We start from the raw sequence: 16,695 nt of genomic DNA, 5'->3' as shown, positions 1-16,695 counted from the left end.
ACAGCAAATTGTGCACCCAGTCACAGAAAATAATCACAGAAAAGAAGATGCTGGTGTGACGGTGGGAGGAGACTTCAGACAGTCTCATATTTTGCATGTATGTGAATAAATACGACCATATGCACATGTACATACACACATATATAGACAAAGTGTGTGCATTCACTCGCTCTGTATCTCTGTTATATTCAGAGATCTGATAGAATGAGAAGTTTTTCCTTTGAGAATTTGATACTCTGTTCCCTCTGTTTTCTTGTCCAGAAATGTTATTTTTTCCGCTAGGCTTCAATGCAGATCAGATTGCTGGAATAATTGGAATAGAGGAAATAATAAGCATCAGATGCTTCAGAAATCTTCCTAAAAGGGGAGGGTACGCCTGTGCTTGGTACATCCCATAGGTGTAAACTGCAGTGCAGAAATATTGTCTGCACGTTATCTGTGCCATGGTAGATCACTTGATTCACATAGTAGGGGAGATCTCACGAGTTGAGATCTTGCTTGAGCATAACATTAGCACTCATAGGAACCGTAATTTTTATACTGTTGTTTATAATCCATGTCAAAAGAATAATTTGAACATATACAAAATTATTTTAGGAAATTAAGATTTCTTATTTATCTGAGAAAAAAAAGAAGAAAAAACAACACAACAAAACTAAATTATTTTCCTACTTACTGGCAAAGTCATTCCTATTACATTACACATTTTAAAACTCACATCTCATTCAATTAAGATTTCATACCATTGACAAAATGATGCCGTCCTGAAAGAAAATATTGCAAAAGCCACAATATACATGCCCATAAATAAACTGCAAGATTTCCAGGCTTCAAAGACTGAGGACAGAAAGAGACTGTTTAAAGATTCATTTGTACATTTCTTATTCAGTACATTTGCTGCATTCACTAACAACAAATACATTGAATCAAACAAAAAGAACAGATTTAGATGGCTATGGAAAATGTTTGTGTTTTTTTTTCTCATCAGTCTATCAAAAACATAAGAAACCCCAGCCCCAAACTAACATAAATACCATGTTCTACCTCCTAACCTCATGTGACATAAACAAGACGTATACTGCTTCATCACAAGTCATGTTCCAACATTAATGCACAGGTTATCCTCAGTGGATCTCAGTAGATACAGGATAATAATGCTCCCTTATTATCTAACACATTTATAGCACATTTTGTAGCACAAAACCAAGAACATTTGCATGTTCCTCTTTTCTATAAACAGTTTTAAAATCTGGTATATACCTGGATGGAACCCAGATTGAGCTCCTTGTATCTCTGTCACTTGGTACTGTCATTTGTACGTCATGTGTTGTTTTCAGTTGGATCTTGGGCAGCAATATGGGTGGCCAATATACAGCCAGCACAGGAGGAAATGCATTCAGTGAGAACTGTGTAGAAAGAATAAGAAAGTCTTCAAAAATAAGATTTAAAAAAAAAAATCTTTGATATGTCCTTTCTATGCTACACTACAATGAATGGAAGTTATGAAGGAGGGTTTAAATCGTTACCCATGATCACAGTGTTAAAACAAACAGACAAAAAAAAAAAAAAAACAACCAACAAAACTACACACATGCTCCAGTATCAAAAAATATGCTTAAATACGTTGTCTGCACACAAAATAGACGCTTTGAACTCTGCTATCACAGTACAGTTACAGTCTTCTCCATACATTCTGAGGGCTCGTTCTGCTGTATCTTTTGGGGCAAACCAAACGAACGAACAAAAAAACCATAACATTCTCAGACCAAGAAGAGTCGGTATATTTGTACAGCTGAAAGACAGTCCAACTTATAAAAAACTAAGAAGAAGCTCTACACAAATGCTGAAAGAAGGACACAGCCATTTAGACATTTAGCTTTTACTGACCCTCTCTAGCTGTCAAAAACTTGTGTTTATTTACCGACTGGCAATGCAAGATTAGAAGCTATAATTTTATGTACATACGTGTGTGTGTGCAGTGTGTCACATTCTGCTCTGTTTAGCTGCAGAAATTCAGAGTAGGCCTGGAGAAACCAAGATAATTTCTGTAGACTATTTTGATTTGTAGCCACAGACAGACATGGGTGGACTGTGGGCTTTCAGGTTGGTGACCATACCAAGCCTTAGTAAGGATAGAGAGGAAGCAGAGGGGATGGAAAAGCTTGAACCAAACTGAAATAGTTAATTTTCTCTTAATGCAGGCAGGAAACATGGAGAAAACTTGTTTTGGATCAATAACAAATGAAATGTATCAATGCTTTCTAAAACTTCAGCTCCTTTGCTTTTGGATGAAACTTTTCACTAAATTCAGTCCTAACTGATGAATGCTTCCTGTTCCTAAAGTTCAGTCGATTTATTTTTTTCACAGCTTTACTGTGCAATAAACAATTTTTACCCTGCAAATAACAGTGCAAATATCTTTTCTCTTTGAAATCACAGGCAGACATCTTGCTAGATTCACTGGGACCAGATGTCCTCCTTTTGTGGAGGTTTGGTAGCCAGGTATCATTCAGAGACACTCAGGACAAGGAGACATGGCACAGCCACTCTGTGTTGGAGTCTCATCATCACCGAAAACTGCTTTTGGGGACTCTGGCTGCTGAGTAAATCATCTGCCAGTATTATATGTATTTAGGGACTCTGACCATCTCTGGGGCTTATAGCCTGCTTTACCCCAGCTGGAAGGTTGCATCATTGGCACAGCCCAGATTTCACACCCTGTACTCCAGAGGTCATTTGGTGAATATACAAAACACTAGTCTAAAGGAAAAGTGCACTATTTTTTTCCCTTAAAGATACCTCATAGCAGTACTAAAGCAGAAGTTATTAGGTGTTGAGCAGAGTTTAAAACCACAGAACACTCAGAGGAGATCTGTTTAAAAGTTGCCTGTAGGTAACAATACACAGACTTATTTGTAGTCTGGCTGTCTTCACAGTATACGATTGTGTAACGTTTTTGTGGTTGCAGTTCAGTGTCCCAGTCTGACAAGTAAAAGGAGAAGCATAAGTCACAGCGCCAGGCTTTGATTTCCAAAAGCTACAATTAATGCATTTGCAAAATGCAGTTGATGGGCAGTTGTTGATTGCATCCAAAGCTTGAGACAAAGCAATACAAATACTTTGTACTGCAGATGGTGTGGACTACTATAGGACAACTGTAGCCATTTCTGCCTTCTATAGATACTTTGTAAACAGCAATATCTAAAATACTAATAGGTTCATGTATAGAAGTATTACATGTAACATGTGCTGTTTATGTGTATAGAGACATATGTGCTGCTCAGCTTTGCTCATTCTACACACATATCTGGGAGCTGAGTAGCCTGGATTTGCTTCTCCCTCAAGTCTCGGTTTCTCTGTAGCAGTTAAATTAATCACCACACTATGGATTTTGAATGTTTCACTCCAGTAACTGGATTTGGTAAGGTATTAAGTGTAAACAAAGTGTGTACAGCAAGACTGGAATAGCCTCATTACAATGTCACAATGGGAAACATTTCATTTTAGAGCATAAAAATCCATCTTTCCCAAGGTACGCTGAAGTTCCTGTTCTGGGATCTGGAGAGATTCAGATGGCAATAAAACTTTTTGCATACCTGGTGCTTTCATCAGCGCTGACAAAGCCATCCAGTGTATATTAGTGCTATTTACTTACACCATTAACGCTAATAGGCAAGTGGTAAAATGTGGTACAGTTTTGAAGACAAACAGAATAGGGCTATTTAGTCAAGAAAACAATATGGCAATTTCCAATCTAATAGTCAGTGATTAAAAAAGCAGTTTCCTACTGGTATTAACAGTGAGAAAATACTGGTGGACATTGTGTCAGAGGTCCTGAATGTATGGCTTGCTTTTCTCTGAGAAGCTGGCACTGCTGTCAGACTGCTGATAAATCAATGCGGTTGGCTGAATTGGTGCTTTTATCCCAGGTGTTCAGCTTTGTGGGGGTTGTGCCTGGCCTGTTCCCGCTCATCTAGAAAAAATAACATTGAAAGTAGATTTATTTATTGTGCTAAACCACTCTTGTCTGATGAAATAAAAGCTTGAAAGGATCTATTTACATTACACCGTTGTCACGGAATCTTGAAAGCATATTCCATAAAGGATTTTTAACAGTTATTGCCAGAATCTAAGCTGATTGGCAGTGATCACTTAATAATACCTATCACTTCAGAAAGTCTGGCTCTTTATAAAGACTAATATATTTTGCCTCAAGGCACTCTAAGCAAAGCTGGAAAAGCATACACAGGCATTGATTTATTTAAGAGTTTATTTCTCAGACTTAGAAGTAAAAGTGCCCTATCAAAAAGGCATAGTCATAAGACAGATACATTGCCAAAATGCTGCTTGAATGCAGAATGTGAAGTTCATTACAGGTGATGGAAATGGTCTCGTTGAACCACACTCTGGAGTTGGTAATGCCTGCTTACTTTCATGTGGTAGTTTACCAGGAAGTTGAATTCTGTCTTTTGCTTTCAAAATACATACTGTAGCTGCAATATAATACTTGCTGATTCAAACCCTGTTCACTGTGCACTGTTAGGTATCCGCAAACCATTTTGTGTCCCATTCTTTCAACAGAATGTGATGTAGAACCCTTTCAAGTACCATAGGGAAAAGAAAGGACAAATACTCACAATGTCAGAATTGAAGGGTTTTACATTGATGTTGCGAGTCGAGCTACTGGTGAGGGACCACACCTTGGTTTTGTGCTTAAAAGCAGCTCTGACCTTTGGGAGGAAAAAGTGGTATCAGACAGAAGATTTATTTTGAACAAAGTTGTGTGTATTTTCTCAGGTACCACTTACAATTACTTCCCCATTAACCTCCCCTCACATTAACGTTGCTAACAACTACATTATGTACTAAAAACAACAGTCTGCTCCTACGCTTTTATTTACACTTAAGTTATTTTATTTTTCAAGTAGTCACAGATTAAATACAAAACATTTTATAACCTCATTATGTCTCATTTCTCTGGCAGTATTTTCATGCTATCTGGGTTATCCCAGCCTCCCAGATGTCCAAGCTATTGCTATTCATCTTGTTTGAATGGAAAAATATGTAAGCATACATTCTTTGTATTTGCAGTAATTGTAGGAAGGAGCATCTTTGGACAGGCTCTCCCTGGTGATCTTGCAGCCCTGATGGTACCCAGACACCTTGAAGAAATAAGCCAGCTGCCAGCCTGCCCTTCTCTGTGCTGCTTGTGCATTTCTTGTCATTGAGCACAGGGAACGGAGCTCTGTGTTTTACACAGCTGCTTGGAAATATCTGCACATTTTGCTGGGGTAAAACAGGATGAGGAAGTATTTTACTTCCTTACCTTTAGCCTGCCTGCTTAACTTTAGTTGACTGCAATAAAGAATTTCACAGTCAGTCTCGACTCTGTGAACTGACTGTAGAAAAAATCACATCAGTGCTCTAAGACTGAACATGTTGGTAAATATTAATAAGCCATAATTGATTAGTGAAACATCCCCTTGGAAGAGCTGGAGGGCTTTTGATGCATAGGAACCTATAGGAAGCTATAGGGCAGAGCTATTCCCTAGCATCCTGGTGGAATAGCTGTGGAAGAATCAAAGCCGTGTAAGTATTCCCTAGGCAGTGCCCACTGTGGCCATGTGAGAAATGGTTTTTATAAGAAATTTTCATTATCGGTAATGCATGTTGCTGAGGATTTTCTGCTGTGTGCTGTTGGAAAAGAGGATGCTGTGAGCTGCGGGCCAAGCAGGGATGTCTCTGCGACATCAGCTCTGCCTTGGCTTTATCCCAGCTGCTTTGAGACAGCCTTTGTGTGAAGAGATGCCTCTTGGTCCATTGTGAAAACCTCAGCTCCTAGCCAAGAAAAATACCTGGAATATGTTCTACACTGTTCGGTTTCCCATTAAGAACCGCATGAGCAGTCTCCTAAAGTATGTTTTGCTGAGATTAATGCTTATTTCCCTCTATGGAACTGCAGATGCAACAAAGCCAGAGGCTTCCAAGCAGGGATTGCCAGTGTGAGTCCTGCTGCCACTGAGACAACCTCCCTCAGAGCACAGCCTGTGCCCCGCTCAGCCCCTCCAGCCCCTGCGAATGTGTCATTTCTTTAATCCTAAGATGCTTTCACTTATCCCCTTTTGGAAACTCTTCTTTCTTGGTTAAATAAAATAAATGCCAAACACGGCTCAAAATGCTGCAAATCAGTAACAGCAGTCATACCAAATTTGCTAACGCCATTTGTAACGTACCTCTGAATTCAGAAGACAGTGAAACAGGAACATGAAAAACCCCTGAAAAGAGAGAAAAGGGTGAAGGGTAAAGAATGGCTGTGAAGAATGACATACTGTAATGTATTTCTCACAGCACTGTGTAACTATAAACACTGAAAAGCGGGATAAATTTTGCCCACCATTAAACTGGAGAAACTTGCCACATTAGGTTGTAGCTTGCCTAGACCTTTTCATGTCAAATGCTGCCTCTGAAACTTTGGGGTTCTGCAGCCAGAATTCTTGTCACGAGCTACATGAGAACATTTTGACTGCGCCTGGAAATGTAGAGGCCGAGGGAAATGCTGCAGAGAATTTCCCCAAAGAACATCAATAGAGTTTATTTTCTTTGTGGTGAAAATTTAACCTTTTCTGGTCAGCCCATCAATAGCTCTGTTTTGCCGCCTTTCTAGCAGTATTTGTTCCTGAGGTAGCAAAGCGTTTATAAAAGTTAACATTTTCTCTCACTTTGTAATCATCATTTGGGAAAGAACTCACCTACAGATTTATACCTCTACTGGAAACTCTGTTTAATGCTAGGCAGATGCTTGCATTCTTTCCCAAACAGAACTCTTTTTCCAGATCTGTGTCTTAAGAAGTCACGTCCTGCTTTCTGCAGCGTGCAGAACAGATTCCTTTTCCTCCTTATGCTGCTCCCAGCAACTTCTGTTTGTTTTCAGTTATTCTTGGTAACGAAGCCTCAAATTGACACAGAAGTTTTGTTCTAGTAAATTGAAAAGAATCTTGCCTTTACCTTTAAGAATCCTGCCTATGATTCCTAGTGCAACAAGGGTAATCTGTTGCTCTAGCTCACTGTCTAATTTGTTTAGCTCTTGCTACTGGAGGCACTAAGGAATGGGATGAAAGTTCTCTTCGTACAGAGATTAAACAGTTGCCAGCACTGTGTGGTCAGCACACACTTAAAAGACACAGGAAGGAATATAAAAAATCCGATAAATGAAAGCATGTGAAAATATTGCTAATGATCCATTTATTGCATCTCAGCAGCAGATCAGTAGCCACAACCTTTCCAACCATTCACTTACTTGCAGTGAATTGAAAACAGCAAACATATACTGAAATATTAACGTGTGGGCATTGACGGCCAGAATCCCAAAGATCCATGAGCTTCCCAGGATCGGTAAGAGAACTGCTACAGCTTTAGCTGTTAGTCTGAAAGAGAAAATAATGAAAGGAAACGTGATGAGATAGTTAAACAAACTTCAGGCCACACACCAGGGAATTTGTCAATTATTTCTTGGTAGAAAGGCAATGTGTCTGTAATAATGTAAAAATTCCTTCAGTGGGCTGGTCTCTTATTTACTCATTGCTCATCTATAGGAATGGGGATAACAGAAGCTGGATATCACATGGGATAAATACAGATTGAGAGAGTCAGGGACTAAGGTTGCCAGGGAAGGGATGGAGAGATTCTCCTGTAGCTACTGTAGTTGTACCTTTATTTTACAGTGATATATAATCATCTCTTCAGTGAGGAATAACAAGCATAAGGGTCAAATGCAGAGGGCCAAAACTGAGAACAAGGGCAGTATCACATGGAAAAGAGTAAAACCATTATGTAATATATCCAAAGTACATTCGCTTACTGGCAAGACAATTTGGTATTGCTCTTCTGGAAAGTGACTTGGGATTTTTAATCACCACAAATGGAATGAAACATTATCTACCTCTGCCAAATGCAAATCCTGTAACACCACAGTATTATCCTGCTTCCTCTTTGCTTTGTCAGAGTTGATTCAGAGAAATGTATGCCAAATACTGAAATAACTTGTGTTTCTTGGAGGTGTCTCCTGATACATGTTCACTCTGCTTAGCTTGGAGTATTTGGCCAATTTTCAGTAAAAGACGATATGACAGCTGAAAATGTAAGAGCACTGAGAAAACGAGAGTGGTTTTTGGTTTTGCCTTAATGAGCTGTGCTTAGGATGTTTGTTATAGTGGAAGATTAAAAGAAATTGAAGAAACTGTAGCATTCCAGAGATCTGTATGATCACAGAAAGCTTTCTGCAGCAGCTGAATTCTGAGGATCAAATTCTATATAATTTGGTTCTTGCATTCGTTTTCTGTTTTCGTATGAATGTTGCAAATCTCTCTCTACACCAGAATGCTACTCACCAACCTCCAAGTCAGGCTCAACTCATGAATTGAGTTCACTGAATTAGTGCTTATCCTACACAACCGTTTTCTTGTGAAGGTATCAGAACATCATCTCTGATTGGCGCTAACAAATGGCACTCTAGTATTGTACTTTTGTCTGTATACCCTGTAATATTGAGTGCAATAGTGCTGTAGTGATGTCCCTGCAGAAGACAAGAGGGTTACGCTCTGGAAGTCCCTGCTAGAGGATGTTACAGGAGTCCAATACATCCAACAAATTCATAGAAGATGGTTCTTTTGTGGTTTGTTTAGGATTGTTCAACAGTTCAGGTGCAGCTCCTGGTGCAGCAAGTCCCTAATCTTTTGTATGCAGAAAGCTGGGAGTGTGTATTCAGAGAAGAATCGCTTTGCTTGACTTTTATAGTAGGAATCTATGGTTGGACCAGTGGTCCATCCAGCTTAATGCAAGATGGCAGTCCTTCTGTTCTTAGTTTAATCCATCTGTTTTTATATTAAGACAATAAAAACCATAGTTACTGTTTGCATCAATTGAGCCAGTAAAGGCAGGTATGAGATAGAGCAGGGCCAAGTGACTCACAATGGAGTTGTTATTGTCTCTCACTTTTTCCCAGTAAATGCCATACACCTGCTTCACAGAGCAACCCAAAAGCATTTGTGATGTCTGTCCACTCTGTAAGCTCTCAAAGCACCTCACAGATCCCACAAGGCAAAACATGTTTGCTGTCAAAACACTACTAAATAGACAGCATGGTGATATTCTGCCTGTCAAGGATGAGCAGATGTGCAAAGAACCTTTACACACCCAGGCATCACATTTTCAGTGACAGCTATCACAAGACTCTTCCTCTGCAGCAGCTGAGTACAGTGTTGGTGGCACAAAATAGAAAGTGTGGGGAAGGAAACTGTCCCTGCTTCAAGGCAGATAGATGTAATATCTATTTACCACAGTGCTTCTAAGCATGTACTTAGCTCCTGTTGTAGCCCTTAGGATTTAAGCACATTCTTAAATCTGTGTTTAAAGTATTTTATGAATTTAGTCTGTGGTACAATTAGAGATAAAGAAGGCAAGAGAGCAGTAAAGGGAGCACAGGAGGGGAGAATCTAAAAGCCTGTCCAAGCTCACATAAGCTCAGTTTCTCAGAAGTGAGCAGATTTTTCTTTATCTGGAAACATACAGGGTGGGAAGTTGTTTCAGGGAGATTAATGTTGTATATGAGCCATTTAGCCCCTCATACAAGTTGAAGTAGAGGTTTGGGATAGCAGTGCACAGAACTGCATAACAAGCAATCACTTGTAACAAACATAAGACAAATGAGATTGTTTCAATTCAATGAAGAAATCTTTTAATTAAATACTTAGATCCAAGACATCTTGTTCATTTCAGTGACCTGAGCACTCACTTCATTATATCCTTCATTAAATATCTGTGTTGAAATACTGCATGGGCTTCAGTTTGATAGGGAAATCTGGGGCAGAGAAGAATCAGAAATCTATTTTTTCCCTGTATTGATAAGTATCTTAATGTCCTTGGCCATGACTGCTTCTGCACAATCTAATTTCATTCTGCAAAGAGTTTGTTCAGCCAGAATAGTGAAAGGATACAAGAAAGCCTGAGTTCTCTTATTTAATTACAATATGCATTTTAAAAGATACCATTTTAAAGCAACTAAGTGATAGTTGTTTTCATGAATCAAGGATGCTTTCTTTTTCTCTGTTAAGATTTAAATTCATCACCTCTGCTGCAATAGAAGGCACATGCTCTACCAGGGAGCTGCCACAGATCACCTCTTGCAATAAATGCTGTGCAGAAAGATCTGTGTGATCCTACACAGCCTCAGGAAAATTCATCTTCACAGAACTCGGAGCAGACAGAAAGGGGAGAATGCATGAGCACACAAAGGATGGGGTAGCTACATTCAGGCTCCATGATGGTTTAGAAGTCCCCTGTAACCCAATACAGCAGGTGATCAGTATGCCCAGCACAGCTACATTTGTAAAACGCTCTTCATTACAAAACACCCTTTTTCCCTTTTTCATTCTCAAATGCTCCATTTTTATAAAACTTGCAATTTGGAATATAATTTCCTGAGCTGCTTTATTACTAGAAATAAGTTTTCACGATCTCCTCTTGAGTTTTAGCATTAACAGCTTCATTCATTGTGATCTGGGGAACAGAAGAGTTCAGTTCTCAATGTCAGTGTTCTTGAAACCAATCCTCCTGTTTGGATTTTCAAGAACTTTTAACTTCACAAATGCCTTGAATATTAGATAGATAGATAGATAGATAGATAGATAGATAGATAGATAGATAGATAGATAGATAGATAGATAGATAAAACTGCACTCACTTTTAAGCACAGAGTTCAGCAGAAAAATGCAAAGTACAGATATATGGGATTTTTCTTGCACATGTATGCATGTTCAATGACTGCCATTTAGAAATGCAGCAGAGGGTAAAATTCATTTAAGACCACCTAGCAGTTACTTTTGCCTGCACATCAAGATTGTACTAAGTCTTTTCTTATTTCTTAATTGTTTACCTGCTCTGAATTTCTGTGTACGCATTGTTAATTCAAGGCATTTGTGAGCTCTACTCACCAAGCAGAGCAGTCAGCTCTGTTCTTCCTGACCTTTCACCCTTATCCCTCCCCTCCTCATCCTTGTTTCATGTTGTGGTTGAGCTTCAAAAAAATAAAATAATAAGTGTAAAATGCTGTGTCAGAATGCAACTAAGGCTGCAAGGTTAAAAATGACTAAAAAACCCCTAAGAAATACCAAAGTTAATGTTCCAGCAGGAACATTAATTCCATCACACTGCAAGTACTTTATTTATTTATTTTTTTATTCCCATTTTTCTCTGCTGCATGAATATTTCAGCAGATTAGTTCTGGCACACTAACATGTAGAGCACAATCTAATACATGTTGTGTTTGGAGAAGGAATACTGCATGGCTTCAACTGTGCAACACTTAAAACAAAACTCACTCCCGTCATCCATCACTTGAGTTTTATGCCATCTGTGAAATTGGTGATGTCAAGAACCAAGACAGTGGGGCACAGGCAGATGTTACTGTGCAGATACTGGGGTCTGTTTCAGACAGGGCTTCATAAACCTTGCTAAAATCTTTCACTGTCCTTGTGCTCTGAATGTGTTGGGAAACAGAATGGCCTTTTCTCTAAATCTCTCCTCCGTGCCCTTCTCATGCCTTGGCTTTTGAAATTAAAAGCAACACAGCAGCCTGTTTTTTGCACCTACTTTTTAAAGTTTGGATAATGTTACTCTTCTGCTGTCTAACAGTGTAAAGTTTTATGAGTTCTTTGTTTCTCTGCATCTGTGTGCACTGAGTGATCAGCTCTGGGATTAATCAACTCAGAACAAAGTAAAATTAGCACAAAAGATGTCTTTTATGCTATTGTTATTTCCTTCGGCCAGTGCTTTTAGGTTGTGCCTGTTGTTACTTCATAACATAGAAAATTTCTGTGAAGCAAAAAAAAACTTAAGTCTGATTTATTTTTTATATTCAGTGTACGTGGAATAGCCCTTGAGTTATCCTGTCTATCAATTCGTGCTGCTGCTAGTGTGGTTTCTCACTCTGACCCTGTACTAACAGTGTCTGCAGCTGGACTCAGCATGAGCTATTCTGGTGTGACTTGATTTCCTTACAGTTTTCATGGCTGTTTATTGCAAAACAAAAGCATCACCAAACTGGTACAGCGCAGTACCCATCCTACCATCCCATCTGCAGTCCTGACCTGTGCATTAATCAATGATTAGATGAAAAGGAAGTCTTCTGAGTTGGATAATTACTGTAGCCATATGGAAGTGCTGGTATGTTGGTTTCAGCACCTCTGAGACATATTTTATTTGCCAATGTCACATAAAGTCATTGCACTGTTAGTAAAGTTTCTGTGAATGTTTTTCCAAGAGCAGAGGTGGACCTCATAGTTTTATTGTATTTGCAATTGGTTTGGAACAGCTCTCCTCAATTGAGATTGCTCCCTTCCCCTTATTTAATCTCTGCCCTTTTCTGCTATTGCCCTGAGCACACTGTCGATATCTTATACCAGTGCAGAACGACTACACTGACAGCTACAAGAAAGGAATTTCACTGCTTGCAGAAGGAAAATTTTATTACTTTTGTGAAGGGGACCCCTAATTCACAAATCAGTTTTATTGGCTGTATATGAAGAACTAATCCTTTTAAGACTCTGATATCCACTTTTCAGTGACAATGCCAGCTGAAGTAAGAATTAAATTCAGATCCATAAACAACATTATATAATAGTGGAAGAAACACTGTCTATAAAAGCAAAAAAAACCTTCACAACAATTCATCAAAATTGTTACCCTGACAAATAGGCCTTTTAACTGAAATTTCCCTCTTGTTCTTAAACTCTTTGCTAGCCACTGTCAGCACTATCCTTTATGGAAAAAATAAACGACTCCAAGAGCCTATAACTGACATTTCAGACTAATGCTGAAACAGGTTGAATTCAGCCTCAGTTTCCCATTTACTACAGCTAGCCAGAGAAGATACGGCTAGTGAAAAGCACTGTAGAAGAGATCTAAGCTGTAACAGCAGCTGTCTTGTGAGTGAGAAGGGAAGTGACTTCCTCCTTTCCTGTTATGCTCCAAGTACAACATTAAGATATCTCACCACTGACCCTCACAAGAAGGCAGTTGCTACTAAAGCAGTGGAGCTTCTTTTAAGTATTCCCAAAGGGTAAAAGTACCTCAGCATCCTGTATGTCTGGTAAATATGAGAAGTGTTGCCTTTTGAGTCATCTGCCGATAGCCCTGGATAAACCACGAGATTTAAGGCAGCCTTGTTCCCAATGCTTGCTCAGGAGCAGTTTTTGTGGATGGAGCCCTGGTTCTCTCCTATGCTCTGTTCTGCAGTCTTTTCAGACACACATTTTGCTCTTCTCACTGAAGGTAAAGGCTTGTTAGGGGGAATGATCTTTGTCCTTTCATTCCTGAGCCCTCTCCTTGAAACAGATCAAGAGGGGTAAGCTCTTGTGTTCCATGGGATGTGCCCCATTCATTGGCAAGGCCAGTAGATGCAGCATTGGCTCCGAATATAGTGGGTCTGGGCTTAGATCACTCTTCTGACTATGACACTGCAGTTCCCTTTTTATCCCAGATCACTTTGACTCCCTTCTTGCTGCTCATTCTCTCCTATTGAACCTGCTCTGCTTATACTGAATAATTAAATATTCTCCGGGTCAGAGAGATTAGTTGTGAGGCATCCACTCGAGAGAGAAGTCCTACCTAATCTTTGCTTTATTAATATTTCCTATTTGATATTAAATATTCAGTGGAGCAGGAACTGAAATTCAAGTCTCCCTTCAGAGCCTCATGAAACCTGACAAAGCTACAGGCATGGCCAGAAATGGAGGTGCCTCAGGAACTTCAGTGCTGAGAAGGCAGTCCCAAGGGCTGGCAGCATTGACTTTTGGCTTCAGCACTAAACTAGGGATTTAGGAATCCATTCCTTGCTAAGGCCTCTCACAGATCAAATCCAAGGATCACGTCCTGATCCTAAAATTACAAAAGAAAAAGAACACTTGCCAAAGAAAGTAACAAGCACTTAACTTAAACATGTCCTTCTCTTCAAGCCATTAAAATAATATAGGGAATTAAATGTACTGAAGCTTCCCTTGAATCTCAAGAGGAGTCCCACTGTAACTGAGAATATATTTTCCCCTTTGTCCCACAGTAACCTCTAATACAGCAAGCAGCATAAAATTCCTGGTTACTTGATGCACAGAGTACCATCTCACACTGGCAACTGCACAGTCCTGTTGAATACAATCATTTATACTGGCCATCAATGGTCTTTTTAAATTTTTTTTTCCAAAACTAAGTAGAGCAAGGGGTTGTTTATTGCAGCCACATGTTAGTATATTTTATTAATAGTAAAAATATGTCTGCTGAAAAAAAGCTTTTGGGGAGACTGCAGTGCTTTGTGACAGGAGAAAAATTTCCCTGTGCTTTGTATTGATGGCCATGGCCACGAGACAGAATAATCAAATTCTCAGAATCCTCTGTGGAAGGTGAAAGCAATTTAACAGAGAAAGGAAAAGAGCAAGCCTTGACCCTCACCATAGCATAGATTTGTTAATGTCTCAAACACAAACTGTTCCTTTCCATAGTTCTTACAGTGTTTGGTTCTTCCTTAAAAGCTGAGTCTGGAATTATTTCAAGGGAAGCAAAAGGAAACAGAAAACCAAGACAATCTTACATGATTTCACTTTAGGAGTTCCTTAATAGCATCACAGAAGCACAGTGACAGGGGAGTCTGGATGGATTCATTTGTTGTTCTCAAAAGAAAGCAAACTGTAATGTTGTAATGTGTTGGGTCATGTCATCATTAAAGGTAGGTTTGTCTCCAGAAGTCGAACAGACTTCTTACTCTTAGAGTTTCACTGTACAAAGCAAGCACTCAAGAAAAGAGCAGCATTTTTCCTCCTAGCCAGAAAGGAAAAATTATGCAGGAGGATTTGTTTCTATCCACATACTGCTAGCAACAAGCTAGTCCTGGGCTGAAAAAGGTCATGAAATTATTTCTGTTGGTAGAACAGATGAGCAAAAGATATCAAATAATTAATTGACAAAATACAACCATAAAATGAGTTGTAGGAGCAATATATTAATAGGATAATCTTAACCTTGGCTGCTGTTGAGGCTCTGCATATGTGGAAACAGATGTTCCTTCAAACTCTCCCCTTCTAATGTGGTCCTAGTGCCTGGTTCAACTTTGGACTCAGCCCAGGAGAAGGAATTTGTTACAACAGCTTATTCCCAGAAAACTCGTTACCTGTCTCTTCCAAGGACAAGGCAATGGAAATGTCCCAAAGGGCTGGATCCTGCCTGTGGGTGCCAGATGGACCAGGCTATGTGTCATCCACTTCTTTTCTCCAACATTTGCACCTAATTATTTCTTCCACTACAGTCTCCATTGTCTTAGCCGTTTTCAAAGCTCCCAGCACAGGACTTCTTCCATCTCAGGACAGCTTTCTGTATAGACTATCCCTAGGGATCTTCTCAGCACGAGGGATTACATTAGCCTAGTGCTCACTATTTTTAATTGGCTAAATCTCCACAAGTCATCTTGAAACAATATACTGAAATTAGACTTACTGTGCTATTTACAGCCATCTGAATCTTTTTTATGTTTCTTTTGTCACGCGGCGCAAATATTTGTTTTCTCAATGATAAAACAAGATGACAGACCAAGAGCTAATAAAGAGGGATTGTCAAACCATAGAAGTTATGAAAAGAACCTCATAGTGTTCTCTTTTCCTCATATAATGGAGATTTGATGGTAGAATTCATATGACTTGAATACTGATGTGAAAGGGCACAGCTTGTTCTGAAGGTGCATGCGGAGAAAAAGAAAGGGGGTATCAAAAATGTAGATCTGCTCAGAGAGCAAAAAAAATATAGGCAGAAAAATTCTGTGCAAAATAAAGGAAAAAGAGATGGAACAGTAGGGCAGCGTGGCATCTATTTTGACTTGCCAAACCATGGAGATAATGCAGATAGAGCCTTTTTTTTCCTCAACAGTTCAAGAGTTGTCTAAAAGAGTAGATGTTAGCATGGAAGCAGCTTGATTCAATTGATGATACTGTTAAGGAAAGACGGAGTTTATAAAACTGTTCTTTTTAAGAAGATTTGTAAAGCTGCAGACAGTGATGGATCCCATTGCCATTTTTTTTTCATTGTGTCCCTCAATATCAAACCAGGAACAACATAGGAGAGAAAGACACTGTTGCCCACATCCACTAGAGGAAAACAGTTTGTCCTTTCTTAAACTGTCCTTGTAGAAATGTCGAGTTTTTCAGGAGAATCCAGTAGGAAAACATTTCTGAAGCAGCTACACCCTGAAGAGACTCCAATTTCTGTCGCTGGAGGCTTCTAACAGATAGTGTTTTACACTGCATTCAAAGTAATGAGAAGCAATTACACAGCCAGTTACCACTTTTCAGCTGACAAGTGGCAACAAGCCCTATGGCTTGGTAGTTTTCTGTACCTGGGAATGCCCAGAAAAAGCAGCTTCATGGACAAAGAGTTTATTGGAAATCTTTGGATTGAGTAAATATTTCTGGCTCTTAGTTTGAAGTCAGTGGGGCTTAATTTAGGATGACAGAGTAACAGTCACATCAACCAATACACAAAACTTCTGTGGAATAACAACATTCATTCCCCTGAAGAACTGAACTCTGAAAATGATCTCCTGACCTGAGTGGTCTCAGTGACCCTTAATTATGCAGTGAGATCAACAGAAAGATCATTCTTCTA

General features: G+C 39.3%; 1 protein-coding gene across 1 annotated transcript in view; it reads right to left on the bottom strand.

Moving 5' to 3' along the window:
- Positions 1-683: 683 nt before the first annotated feature.
- ADGRD1 (adhesion G protein-coupled receptor D1) overlaps positions 684-16,695 on the bottom strand; it is a 110,744-nt gene continuing 94,732 nt past the window's right edge. The window contains exons 22-25 of the mRNA XM_072351036.1: positions 7,298-7,424; positions 6,234-6,275; positions 4,638-4,730; positions 684-3,973 (exon numbers count right to left, since the gene is read on the bottom strand). Coding sequence (XP_072207137.1) covers positions 3,878-3,973; positions 4,638-4,730; positions 6,234-6,275; positions 7,298-7,424 — 358 coding nt within the window. The 3' untranslated portion in view covers positions 684-3,877. The remainder of the gene's footprint in view (positions 3,974-4,637; positions 4,731-6,233; positions 6,276-7,297; positions 7,425-16,695) is intronic.

Source organism: Excalfactoria chinensis, chromosome 16, assembly GCF_039878825.1.
Source record: "Excalfactoria chinensis isolate bCotChi1 chromosome 16, bCotChi1.hap2, whole genome shotgun sequence".
In the NCBI taxonomy this organism is placed as follows: Eukaryota; Metazoa; Chordata; class Aves; order Galliformes; family Phasianidae; genus Excalfactoria; species Excalfactoria chinensis.
Note: the sequence above shows the minus strand (reverse complement) of the source record. Positions and strands in the feature narration are given on the sequence as shown.